Below are 14,444 nucleotides of genomic sequence, written 5' to 3'. Positions count from 1 at the left end.
GCTAGGGACTGAGCCTGGTCCTTGCTAAAAACCTCACTAAGATCATGATAACAGCTAGGAACATTCCCGAGGTCAATCTTTTCAGGGGACTTAGCGCAAACGGAAGCACTGCTCATGGCGGCGCGCAAACAGACGTTATGGCATGATGAACTCCAATTAGATATGCGGCTGTTGACCCAGTCAATGGTGGGATTGTGACGTTTAAGCCAAGTGATGCCGAGGACGACTGGGGCATCTTGTGAGGGAATAATAAAAAATCTTATTTCCTCATGGTGGTTACCAGACAATTGTAACGCCACTGCTTCAGTTTGGTGCGTGACGACAGCGAGTTGGTTCCCGTCAAGGGAACGAACCTCCTTAGGAGCTGGCAGTCTGACAAATCTTAGGCCTAATTTCTTAGTAAGGTCGGTGTCAATAAAGCTGTCGTCCGCGCCAGAGTCCACTAGAGCCGTAATGGAATGCTTAATTCCCCCCCCATAAATAATTCCATTAATTTGGAGTCTCTGCTTAGCGTAGCAATCGTCTATAGAAGTGTCCACATACTCAAGTCTGGGTTAGGGTTGCTTTCCTTCTCCATGGTATGAGATGAAACGTTAGCGCGCTGCTCCTTGTGGTCGCCGTCCGAACAGGGCGTGGGGCGACGAGGACGTAATGGACATCTAGCGATGTGATGATCTGGTTCCCCACAGTAGAGGCAGAGATGAAGGCGGCGCCGGCGAGCCCTTTCCGCGGCGGTGAGTCGGCGTCCTCCTAGTTGCATAGGCACCTCTCCGGCGTCGGAGCCAGCATTGCTGGGTGGAACGTCAGCACACCGTGGAGTAGAGTAAGTTCTGGTGCGCGTGGAAACTGGAACTCCGGCTGGCTTGTCCTCGTGAAACTCGCGGTCTCGCTCCCTCAAGCGATTATCCAGGCGGATTGTTAGATCAATTAAGTCATCAAGTGACTTGGAGCGTTCGCGCACTGCCAGCTCGTCCTTTAATCGTGGATGCAAGGCCTTATGAAAAATCCCGCGTAATGCGGTGTCGTCATATCCGCTCTCGGCTGCTAAGACCCGGAACTCCACCGAGAAGGCAGCAACAGAGCGTCCCCTTTGTCTTAAGTCCAGCAAGCGGTCACCTGCTTCACTGCCCCTTATCGGATGATCAAAGACTTTACGTATTTCCGACAAAAAAAATAGGGGTACGAAAGACGTGCGGTGGGCTTAGCCGTGCTTATGGCAACCGCCCATGAAGCCGCTTGGTCGGTTAGCAAGCTCATAATAAAAGCTATTTTAGCTGCATCCGTTGAGTAGGTCGAAGGCTGTTGGTCAAATACTAATGAATACTGGTGTAAAAATTGACTACATGACATTGACTCACCCGAAAAGCGTGGAGGATGCGGAATGCTTGGTTCACGAGCGGGAGGTGCGAGCGGCTCTACTGCTACGTGACTCACCGGAGGATTAGAAGGGGAGGGCGGAGGAGGTACTAGAGTTCCAGCAGCAAGTGCTTGCTCCAGGCGTTGGTCAATCGAACCAACACTGGTGGCTAGCGCGGTAATAGCGTCCATCATTTCGTGTAAGGACTTGTCGTGGCTCCCCACCAGCTGTCCTTGATGATTCAGGGCGGAGCGCAGGTGTTCCAGATCTGCGGGTTCCATATTGGCCAGTTATTCTGTCACGACTGGCTGTAAGCCAAGTGTTGGAACCCAAAATGCAGAAGGAAACTGCGCTGGTGAAAAAACAATATCCGTTTATTACGGTAGGTAATAAGTTACAAAAATACAAAAACACAACTAAGAAGCTCAGGGCTAAGGCCAAAAAGTCCAACAAAAAACACTGCTAGGCAGGAAGAAAAGACACGCACGATAACTAAGGAAGCTGTAGCAAAAACGGCAAACAGAGCAGGAAAATACACGATACTAGGAATCTCAATGGTAACAAGGCAAATAGTAGAACGACCAGTTGGGAGCCAGGGAAGGAAGGTGCAGGAAGCAGGGTTGGCAAAGGAATAACTGGCAACTGGTTGTGGTCTGGCAGCAGCTGATAAAGGCCCAGGTAATTGGTCACAGGTGATTCGCATGAGCAATTAGGGTAAGCAATGCACTGCAACAGAAAACAGACAGGCGGCAGCAAAGCGACAACACTGAATGTGACATACACTACAATACACACACACTACAATACACACACTACAATACACATACACTATAATACACACACTACAATACACATACTGTCACAAGGGGGAGTAGCCACTTGTAGAAGGGGCGGAACCCAACGCAGGGAAGCAGACCAAAAATAGATACAAAAAGGTATTTAATAACATAAAGTGTCCCAAGCGGGGTAAAGTACAACACAGGAAAAGTCACAAACCAAAAGTAGAAACACAAGACGCTGTCAGCAGAAGTCTGACAGGAAATAACTAGAATATAACTGAGAAACGCTACAGGCAAACCTGAGCTGGAACAACAACTAGTGCAACAAGAAATAGTACAGAGCAGAGGGTACAAGGGTGAGCCAGAAAGCGGGGAACAGGTAAGGAGCCGGACGAAGCGGTACAGGTAGCAAGGAGTACAATCTGGCACTGGTCCCTAGTTGCTGCTGAGTATTAGAAGGGTGTCTGATGAGATTGCCTGCAGGTGTGTGCTGGGGACTCCACCCACACCGGCTGAAGCTGCACAGAGAGCAAATACACAGCAGGCGGCAGCAGAGCGACAAACACCATCGTAACACATACACTATAATACATACACTACAATACACATACACTATAATACATACACTACAATACACACACACTACAATACATACACTACAATACACATACACTATAATACATACACTACAATACACACACACTACAATACACACACACTACAATACACAAAATAAGAACAGTTGTTGTCTGCTGTAACTCAGGGGTGTGCAAACCTTTATTGGCCTGTGGTAAATTGGAAAAAGATCAATAGTAATTTCACAAGAATAATGTCCAAATATTTGGAGAAGAAGTTGTCATCTCAGGAGAGAAAGTAGTGTCCATATGACACTTTAAGCAGGAAGGAGGAGTGGGTGTGCACGTGCGTGCTGTACGTATGCACATGTACGCTTACGTTCGTGTGTCTTTGGGTTACGGCCAAGCTGGAGTGTTGGTGAAGAAGATGAACGTGAGCGTGCATGTTCTTCTCGGTCGGCATGCGGTCAGCAACACGCCGTCTAAATGCAAGCAAGCAGGAAGTCACGGCGGCGAGAAGCGTGAACAGAGCAGCGGCCATCTTTTTTTTTTTTTATATGGGCGGGGATTGATGTTGTCCTGCTAATGTCTGTCCTCTACATGACTTTCAGAGAACCACCGCCTCTGCCCTTTGCGACCTCACCAGCGAGGCCCTGAGAAGCATTAATGCCACAGAAAAGGCCATGGTGGAGTTTGGCCTGTCAGAGCCGGCCCCCAGAAGCCGCATGTTAGGCACTGATGCTCAGCGGGCCGATGAGGCGTTCAGGGAACTTGAGGAAAATGTAAGCCTCCAGCATACTGCTTCTTCTTCCCTCCTTCTTCACGTCTTTTGTGTCTCATTTCTTTGCCGTTCAAAGCGTTCACATGCCCGCCAACAGTAGTCGCCAACAAGCTCAAACGTGAAACAAGAACACCGCCACCTCCGCCAAGGCAACAATGTCAGCTGGCTTTGACTGCCACGCAACACAACACCACGCAACCACCCCCGCATGACCAGACATACGCTTAGCAGACCACTTTCATCTCTTCTAACGCATGCTAACGAGGGATACGCTACCGTAGCGTACATACTGTATTTCAAGAAAAAAAGGGCACCTCAGCTTTGCCGTACCAAATGACTCATCTACTTTACTCTCATTTTTATTTTCTTCAATCATCTTTGGAATTTTCCTTCCCATCCCATAATATTACCGCTTTATTCTCCTAATATTAGCATGTCACTCCTTGATTTGCTGACTTGTTTCTGTTAATATGTTGACTTTGCACTCACAAAATGACAACGCTAACCGTTTCTACTGTTTTTTCATTTTCTAACTATTTCACATCTTTTTGTACATTTTCTTCTTCTAATTGTTACTTTATTCCCATATTGTAACTTTTCTACCAACCTTATTTTAGTTTGTTTTCATAAAAAATACTGTTTTACCTTTAATATTTCAACTTGATGCTCATAAAATTACATTATTTTCCCCCAATATATATTTGCTGTTATTTTTGTAAAATTATGATTTTTTTTCTCGTTAGATTACAACTTTTTTTCTTAATATTTGGACATAATTTTTTTTATTACTGATTTTTCCATTTTTGCTGTTTAAAAAAATTCTTGTGAATGTTTTTGGAATGTGCTAATGTGGGCTGATAAAACAACAGGTGTACATATAGCATACATACATATAATGCTATATAGCATACATACGTTTGTATATAGCATATATGCATATCGTTCTGGTTGATGGGAAGGTTTGGAACAACATAACATGACTAATGATTGATGGAAGGGTTAGGGCCCTGTCACACCTTGATGATTTAGGCAGCGCATGCCTCACGTGATCATTTTGATGGCATACGTTGAACTGATGAGTTTTTTTTTTCAATTTTGGGCGTATACATAGCGTATTCATAACGAGGTCGACGTAAACATTGAAGTATTAGTAACTTATATGGAACGTTTCTCTAACTTATAGACAACTTATATCAACGAATGCGTAGCGTGTTGCCGGTGTTCACAATTTATGCCCAACGCCCAACGCCTGTAACACCTTGACGATTGAGCCAGCTTACGCCAATGTATGAAAAATTTGGCCAATACGCTGGCGTACGTCGAATAAGTTATGGGTAAGTTTTGTATAAGTTAACAGCACGTGGAAGCACTCCGGCATACGTCGTAGTAAGTCTAAGTCGTTCAAAAATTTTGTGCATGCACAAAACTTTTAGACGTATGTCAACGTTTGATTGATACGTCCCACATCCGCGGGCAATAAGTTATGCGATCGTTGACGCCCATTCACACACGTTATTTGTTACACAGTTAAACACAAGTACGTCATACGTCAACATACCTTGAGACAAAACTGTGTCTTCTTGGCTAGCTTTGGCTGAGAGGAGATGGAGACTGTCGTGTTTGCATTAGCAGATAAGTTAGCAGCTTGAATATACTCAAATACTTAAATACTCCTATGCCTGAATCATACGTTGACATACGTCGAAACGTTTTATGCAGACACAAAATTTTTGGACGACTTAGACCAGGGGTGTCAAACTCGTGCCCGAGACACTGCAGGTTTTCTTTCCAGCCAGTCACTAAAGCAGGTGATTTTAATGATCAACACCTTCAGTTTGAGGGAAGGAGCTCATCAATTAAATCACCTGCTGAAGAAACTGGTTGGAGAGAAAACCTGCAGCGTCTCGGCCCTCCAGGGCACGAGTTTGACACGTGACTTAGACGTATGCCGGCATGCTTCCGCGTGCTGTTAACTTATACAAAACGTACACATAACTTCTTCGACGTACGCCAGCGTATTGGCCAAATTTTTCATACTTTGGCTTAAGCTGGCTAAATCGTTCAGGTCTGACAGGGCCTTTAGGAACAACGTAACGTGACTAATGATAGATGGAAGGGTTTGGAACAACGTAACATGACTAATGATTGATGGAAGGGTTTGGAACAACATAACGTGCCTAATGATTGATGGAAGGGTTAGGAACAACGTAACGTGACTAATGATTGATGGAAGGGTTTGGAACAACGTAACGTGACTAATGATTGACGGAAGGGTTAGGAACAACGTAACGTGACTAATGATTGATGGAAGGGTTAGGAACAACATAACGTGTCTAATGATTGATGGAAGGATGTGGAACAACATAACGTGACTAATGATTGATGGAAGGGTTTGGAACAACATAACGTGACTAATGATTGATGGAAGGGTTAGGAACAACATAACGTGACTAATGATTGATGGAAGGGTTTGGAACAACGTAACGTGACTAACGATTGATGGAAGGGTTTGGAACAACAAAACGTGACTAATGATTGATGGAAGGGTTAGGAACAACGTAACGTGACTAATGATTGATGGAAGGGTTAGGAACAACATAACGTGACTAAAGATTGATGGAAGGGTTTGGAACAACAAAACGTGACTAATGATTGATGGAAGAGTTAAGAACAACGTAACGTGACTAATGATTGATGGAAGGGTTAGGAACAACATAACGTGACTAATGATTGATGGAAGGGTTTGGAACAACAAAACGTGACTAATGATTGATGGAAGGGTTAGGAACAACATAACGTGACTAATGATTGATGGAAGGGTTTGGAAGAACATAATGTGACTCATGATTGATGGAAGGGTTTGGAAGAACATAACGTGACTAATGATTGATGGAAGGGTTAGGACCAACGTAACGTGACTAATGATTGATGGAAGGGTTAGGAACAACATAACGTGACTAATGATTGATGGAATGGTTTGGAAGAACATAACGTGACTAATGATTGATGGAAGGGTTAGGAACAACATAACGTGACTAATGATTGATGGAAGGGTTAGGAACAACATAACTTGACTAACGATTGATGGAAGGGTTAGGAACAACATAACTTGACTAACGATTGATGGAAGGGTTAGGAACAACGTAACGTGACTAATGATTGATGGAAGGGTTTGGAACAACATAACGTGACTAATGATTGATGGAAGGGTTTGGAACAACATAACGTGACTAACGATTGATGGAAGGGTTAGGAACAACATAACTTGACTAACGATTGATGGAAGGGTTTGGAACAACGTAACGTGACTAATGATTGATGGAAGGGTTAGGAACAACATAACGTGACTAATGATTGATGGAAGGGTTTGGAAGAACATAATGTGACTCATGATTGATGGAAGGGTTTGGAAGAACATAACGTGACTAATGATTGATGGAAGGGTTAGGAACAACGTAACGTGACTAATGATTGATGGAAGGGTTAGGAACAACATAACGTGACTAATGATTGATGGAATGGTTTGGAAGAACATAATGTGACTAATGATTGATGGAAGGGTTAGGAACAACATAACGTGACTAATGATTGATGGAAGGGTTTGGAACAACATAAAGTGACTAATGATTGATGGAAGGGTTTGGAGCAACGTAACGTGACTAATGATTGATGGAAGGGTTTGGAACAACATAACGTGACTAACGATTGATGGAAGGGTTAGGAACAACGTAACGTGACTAACGATTGATGGAAGAGTTAGGAACAACATAACGTGACTAATGATTGATGGAAGGGTTTGGAACAACATAACGTGACTAATGATTGATGGAAGGGTTTGGAACAACGTAACGTGACTAATGATTGATGGAAGGGTTTGGAACAACATAACTTGACTAATGATTGATGGAAGGGTTTGGAACAACGTAACGTGACTAATGATTGATGGAAGGGTTAGGAACAACATAACTTGACTAACGATTGATGGAAGGGTTTGGAACAACGTAACGTGACTAATGATTGATGGAAGGGTTAGGAACAACATAACTTGACTAACGATTGATGGAAGGGTTTGGATCAACGTAACGTGACTAATGATTGATGGAAGGGTTTGGAACAACATAACGTGACTAATGATTGATGGAAGGGTTTGGAACAACATAATGTGACTAACGATTGATGGAAGGGTTAGGAATAACATAACTTGACTAACGATTGATGGAAGGGTTTGGAACAACGTAACGTGACTAATGATTGATGGAAGAGTTAAGAACAACGTAACGTGACTAATGATTGATGGAAGGGTTTGGAACAACATAACGTGACTAATGATTGATGGAAGGGTTTGGAACAACGTAACGTGACTAATGATTGATGGAAGGGTTTGGAACAACATAACGTGACTAACGACTGATGGAAGGGTTAGGAACAACATAACTTGACTAACGATTGATGGAAGGGTTAGGAACAACGTAACGTGACTAATGATTGATGGAAGGGTTTGGAACAACATAACGTGACTAACGATTGATGGAAGGGTTAGGAACAACATAACTTGACTAATGATTGATGGAAGGGTTTGGAACAACGTAACGTGACTAATGATTGATGGAAGGGTTAGGAACAACATAACTTGACTAACGATTGATGGAAGGGTTTGGAACAACGTAACGTGACTAATGATTGATGGAAGGGTTAGGAACAACATAACGTGACTAATGATTGATGGAAGGGTTTGGAAGAACATAATGTGACTCATGATTGATGGAAGGGTTTGGAAGAACATAACGTGACTAATGATTGATGGAAGGGTTAGGAACAACGTAACGTGACTAATGATTGATGGAAGGGTTAGGAACAACATAACGTGACTAATGATTGATGGAATGGTTTGGAAGAACATAACGTGACTAATGATTGATGGAAGGGTTTGGAACAACATAACGTGACTCATGACTAAGTAACGACTAACATGACTAAAGGAAATGGAAAAACGGAAACTGGCAAATGAAAACAAAGCTAGTGGAGATGCTTGCTCGATACTGTAGCTGTGCTATGTTGTGATGAGCGGCGTGTCCGTGTGCAGGTGTACGTGGCGGCCGGTCAGTCCTACGAGTTGGAGAGCAAGCTGCGGCGGCTGGAACAAAGCGCCAAAGATCGTTTCGGGGGGGCCACTGACTCTGAGCTGTCGGAGCTGGAGGACGTGGTGGCGCTAACAGCCGCCCGGGTACAGAGCGCTGAAAGCGAGGTAGGCGGGGCCACACCCCCTCCAGCCAATCCCAAGCTTTCCTGCAGCATTTAGCGTTTTGCCTCCTCCTGGCAGGTTTCTGACATCGAGAGTAAGATTGCGGCTCTCAGCGCTGCGGGATCCAAGAAGAAGGTGAGATCATGATGAACGTCAGCGGGGGGGGCTCCGGTCCTTCAATGCTGACCCTCATCACGTCTTCCCTCTCTTCAAGCTTTCTTCAACGCAGAGGAAAAAGTCCTCGCACGAGCACGTCACCAGTAAGTCAGAGCGCATTCTTTCGGAACGCAACCTTTCTACTCAAACACACTCCTCTCTCCTCAGAAGCTGCAAATGGAGCTGCCTGGAAATCCAACATGTCTTGAAGCTTCTTCCCTTCACCCAAGTCTGGAAGCACAGCTGGCCAAAGTACCACGATGTCTACCATCTCACCAGAAGAACCACAAAGTACCACAATGTCTACCATCTCACAAGAAGAACCACACAGTTCCTCAGCACCATCAGGATCTTACTCAAAACAAGGCAGGCCTTCCAAATACTGTGGTATTACTGTGATGTAGCGTGTACTGTATAGTACAACACCAAGCCTTTGTTCTTCAAATACTTGTCATATCTTCATAAGTTGCTATCTTATCTTTACCTGCTTTGCTGCATTGCTGCCATGGACACATTCTCATGTTTTTCCTTGCTGGAAGAACTGTGGACCAGCTCTAAACCTTCTCAAAAATACAACACGCAGCAATCAGCAGTCATTTTCCAAGTATAAAATACAAATATTACTTGTCAATTTACTAGAACACCCTTAATAATAATACTCCAAGACAAAAACATCATGTCTGTTAGGCAAGAAATATTATGGGCAACAAAGAAAAACCTTGTCATCTTTGGAAAATGAGCTTGTCATGTAAAGTATCGCGATATGATGGAAATCCAGTCATCATATGAGGATATTAAAGTATCGCGATATGATGGGAATCCAGTCATCATATGAGGATATTAAAGTATTGTGATATGATGGGAATCTAGTCATCATATGAGGATATTAAAGTATTGTGATATGATGGGAATCCAGTCATCATATGAGGATATTAAAGTATCGCGATATGATGTGAATCCACTCATCATATGAGGATATTAAAGTATCGCGATATGATGTGAATCCACTCATCATATGAGGATATTAAAGTATCGCGATATGATGTGAATCCAGTCATCATATGAAGATATTAAAGTATCGCGATATGATGGGAATCCAGTCATCATATGAGGATATTAAAGTATCACGATATGATGGGAATCCAGTCATCATATGAGGATATTAAAGTATCGTGATATGATGGGAATCCAGTCATCATATGAGGATATTAAAGTATGAGAAGAATGTACAAAAAGAAAGCTGAAATGAAAAATCAAACCACAAAGTCAAAACAACTGTAGGAAAAATATTAAAGTCATATTCAATTTTTTTTTTTTTTACAATTTTACAAGAAGAAACTCATAACACTATGTGGAAAAATAAAGTAGGCATAATAAGAGAAAATAAAACATAAGACATATAAATCCTGTTTACCACCTTCTAAATACACTTTTTAACATTAAAGCCTTCTAGACATGAACTAACACCCCTATAGTCACCTTTACACTCCTTTTAGTCAATATAGTAGATATAATAAGAGAAAATAAGACATTAGGCGTAATGAACCCTAATAAACCTGCACTTCATATTGCAAACATTTGTTGAAGTAATGTTTGGCTATGGAATGTAGCTCACATGAGAGAAAACATTCAGTAAAGAATGCAGTTCTGAGCTGAGATAAAGGGTTGATGGTTTATCAATGCAATAAAGATGCACGCAGCCCACCCGTCTGACCAATGGGCAACCAGGTTGGGTCATTTCGGCGGGTCCCAAATGCTTGGTAGATTTCAATGTAGTGATTTTGTAGGTTCTGTAGTGTCATAATCAGGTCCAAATGGGTTCAGAGACCTTCTGATAAATATATTCATTTGTGCACTGGAGGGCTTACAGGCTTATGCTTGAAGAAGGCCAAGCCGCATCCCTCTACGGTGGCACGGCGTAGCCAGTTGGAGCAGGTGCGCCATCTTCTCAGCATTAATGGGTAGCCAAGTTTCAAACATTTTTAAAGCCAATTCCACGTGCCACACTAATAAGACATAAACAATGCAAACTTAACACGCCCGTGGGGGAACTCCCCAATGTCCATCCACATTCCAACTGTTGTCCCTCAGGCGTGTGGCCATGTAGACCGCCATGTCCCGCATGTACATCTCTACCTGGCTGACAACTTTCTCCACCAGTCTTCCAGCTGTGACGCATGTTGCTTTGATATGTAAAGGTTCTGTTCAAACAACGTTTTCAGTCACTAAAATATGGATGTTTTTCTTCATCAAATCATTTTGAAGTTTGTTACCTGGTAACCCAGGTGGTGTCTGTGCCTTACTCTGTGACTTGCTGACTGATCTCAGCCTCTTCCTGAGGTTCCTTCACCTTCCCTCCAGGAATGCAGTGGTTGGCCGGTGGTTCCCTGCTGGGGTTTAGCCTATTTCCTACCCAGAAATGCAAATCTGCTGACGTGGCGGTCCAGAAGCAAGGCCACGCGGCGCTGGCTGCGCGGATGAGGATGGTTGTTTGCCCAATGTCTGGGTTCACCACAGTTGAAACGCTGTGGCGGTCCTGAGTCCAAGGGTGTGCCCCCCTGGACTGGTCACAAGCTAATCGCAGGGCACATAGATGGAGTTGAAAGGTTTCAGATGGGCAAAATATAAACAAATTTACTCACGTTAAGTCAGAATTGGTGGAATCCCGTGGCGACCGGTCCGAGATGGAGTTGGTGATCCGGAAGGCCAGTCACCGTCCGTCGCCGGGCCAGAGATCAAACAAGGGACACAAAGTTGTTTTGGCAATTTTTCTATAAGCTTTGGTACAGCTGAGAAGAGGGCCATCTCCATGTGTCCAATAGTGCAAGGAAATAAGGACACCAACAGGCATATTTCACAGTGAGAAGGTGCAGGAGCAAGGAACTTTTTTTCTTCTAAAAAGCGGGTAGACACTCTGCCAGCTGGCAGATCGCGCCGACAGGCCGACCTGAACAGGAGTCATTGGAGGGCCAAGACTGTCCTACCAGTTTCTCCAGCAGGTGATTTCATTGATGAGATCCAGATCATCTGTCAGATGTGGAGGGAATTGAGCGGCATCAAAGGAGTTCAGAGGAGCAAAAGTGGCTGTGTTGATGGAGTCCTCTTGAGAGTGTTGAAGATGAACTTCATAAATGTCCGTGTAAATGGATGTAAACTTCCCCCATATGAGTTCCTTTGCTGCTGCTTTTTCTTTATCTGTCCAGATTCGTTTTTTAGAAATGTCAAGTAGCTCCGGGAAACCTGTGACACGGCAAGTATAGCGTACTGATTAGCATCCTGTCCGCTCATTGGTCCATCAATGAAAGAGATATGAGTACCCACTTGCAGTCAAAATGTAATGATGTCATATAAACGTAATCAGTAAAAATAATAGGTGAAAAACTAACTGTCGAAATGTAATTGATGGCGTGTAATAATGTAGGGGCCACTTTTTATTGCTCATATCTGCTGAGACCATTTTGAAACTCCCGCTGTTTTTCTAGCAGCCAGTTCTGACGCGTAGAGGCGGGCTGACCTGGTGGTCCGCTATGAACACATGTGGGGTGTATGTTTTCCAAACAACAAATAGTGAATATGTTTAAACACGGGTTCTGAAATTATAACTCCCATGTGGGAATCGTGTTGGGATCACATTTATTCCTCATGGTGATAAATTGTGAATAAGTTTAAACACGTGTGACATATGAATTTGTCAACGTGGAGGTGAAATAGAATACTTTGACCAGCAGCAAATTATGTGTGACACATGGGAAAGGAGTCAGCTGGAGCCTCTGGTGCTTTAAGAAAAAGCAATGTTGAATATTTACAAGTATGTATGTTTGTATATATGTACGTGTGTGTGTATAGCCTGAGGAAAAGAAAAATTCAAAAAGTTATATCTCACAAATGTTTCATCCATTTCTCCTGGACAACTTTGAGATCTGACTGACAGCAAAGTGAGATTAGGGTTCATTTCTCCAGTGTTTCAGATGCACAAAATCTCTATTGTCTCAATTGTCTCATTCAACTCCCTTAAAGTTTCAGAGATCATTTTGGGAGTCACGCTGTTTTCCTACCTACCCCAGGCAGGTTGACAGGGTCACGGGGTGAGGTGGTGAGGGCCGTGGTAGCGATGATCTTGTCACACCTTGCTTGTCGCTCTGCTGCCGCCTGTCTGCCATCTGTCCGCAGTGCACCTCAGCCGGCGAGGGCGGAGACGTCGGAGTGCACCTGCGGACAATCAGCAATCTAACTTGTGGGATTCTTAAGCAAGGCAGCGAGCACACCTCGTTGCCAGATTGTACTCCTTGATTCCCTGACTTCCTGACCACCTGCTCCTTGCTCCCGCTTAGCTTGGCTCCTTGTTCCTTACCCTGCATTCTGGCGCCCTTACCTGCTTGTTTATTCAGCCCTGTATCCAAGATATCCCCTGTCAAGTTTGCCTAGTGTTTTCTGTTTGTACTTTGTTTTTTGTTCCTGATAGCCTTTTGCTGTCAGTGTTTTTCGTTAGTTACCTGTTAGTGGATTTTCCTTAGTTGTACTTTTACCTTGTGGACTCCTTCTGTTTTATTAAAATATCTTTTGTTACTATTTTTGACAAGTGTTGTCTGCATTGGGATGCTGATTCCTGTCGTGGCACCCACTACGCCTGACAAAACAATCTGGCCAATATGGATCCCGCAGACATGGAGCATTTCCGCTCAGCCCTGGCACACCAAGGACAGCTAGCTAATTAGACAAGTTTTTCACCATCCCATCCGGGGAATGGAAGCAGCTAGTCGACTACTAGATATGAAACAGAGAGGACGCCCGGTAGCGGACTTCTCTATCGACTTCCGGGTACTTGCAGTCGAGAGCGGGTATCCCGATACTGTTCTCCGAAGTATTTTTCGCAAGGCACTCAATGCATGTATCAAGGATAAGTTAGTGGCCAAGGACAACACTACTTCCCTTGACGGCCTCATAAATTTAGCCATTGAGCTTGATAATCGCATAAAGGAGAGAGTGAGAGAGTACAGTGAGGAGGGACACAACGGCAAGGTATCGATGTCTACAAGGATACCACACACCACCTCAGAGGGACAAACGACAGAGGACAAGGCCAGGAACGACGTGACAACGCTACCGGAGGACCCCATGCAGCTGGGAGGACGCCGCCTCGCCACCGAGGAAAGGTCACGCCGTTGTAAACTGGATCTCTGCCTCTACTGTGGCAATCTGGGGCATCGCCTACTTCAATGCCCCATGCGACCAACTCGTCACCAAGGATCGACTCCGGGATCAGCAGCAACAGCAGTGAGCAAACCAGGATCCAGTATCGACCCGCCGGCAGCAGAGGACAGTTCAGCCATGGGTAGCTGTGAGTACGCTCAGGACTCCGCAATCACACACCAAGAGGTATCTCTTAAACGACTCCAGATTGAAGGGACCATTATAGATAAGGGAAAAAACATTGCTATATCTGCTCTTATTGACTCAGGCGCAGATGATTGCTTCTTGGACACCTCGTTTGTAATTAGACATAATATAAGCATGATTAAGTTACCCTCAACTAAAGAGGTTTTGTCCCTGGATA

At 44.0% G+C, this 14,444-nt stretch overlaps 1 protein-coding gene across 6 annotated transcripts in view; it reads left to right on the top strand.

The window, feature by feature from the left end:
* The window catches only part of mlpha (melanophilin a), a 35,602-nt gene extending 22,183 nt beyond the window's left edge, over positions 1–13,419 (top strand). For 3 of the 6 annotated variants that reach the window (XM_054798494.1, XM_054798486.1, XM_054798476.1), the window contains 5 exons: positions 3,323–3,493; positions 8,576–8,737; positions 8,813–8,869; positions 8,949–8,994; positions 9,059–13,419. In XM_054798494.1, coding sequence (XP_054654469.1) covers positions 3,323–3,493; positions 8,576–8,737; positions 8,813–8,869; positions 8,949–8,994; positions 9,059–9,099 — 477 coding nt within the window. In that variant the 3' untranslated portion in view covers positions 9,100–13,419. Of the gene's footprint in view, positions 1–3,322; positions 3,494–8,575; positions 9,003–9,058 lie in introns of those variants that run through there. The other 3 variants (XM_054798518.1, XM_054798501.1, XM_054798507.1) reach the window with 3 other exon arrangements.
* The last annotated feature ends 1,025 nt before the right edge of the window (positions 13,420–14,444 follow it).

This window comes from Dunckerocampus dactyliophorus, chromosome 1, assembly GCF_027744805.1.
Source record: "Dunckerocampus dactyliophorus isolate RoL2022-P2 chromosome 1, RoL_Ddac_1.1, whole genome shotgun sequence".
Classification (NCBI taxonomy): domain Eukaryota; kingdom Metazoa; phylum Chordata; class Actinopteri; order Syngnathiformes; family Syngnathidae; genus Dunckerocampus; species Dunckerocampus dactyliophorus.
This window is presented reverse-complemented; position numbering and strand designations above follow the sequence as displayed.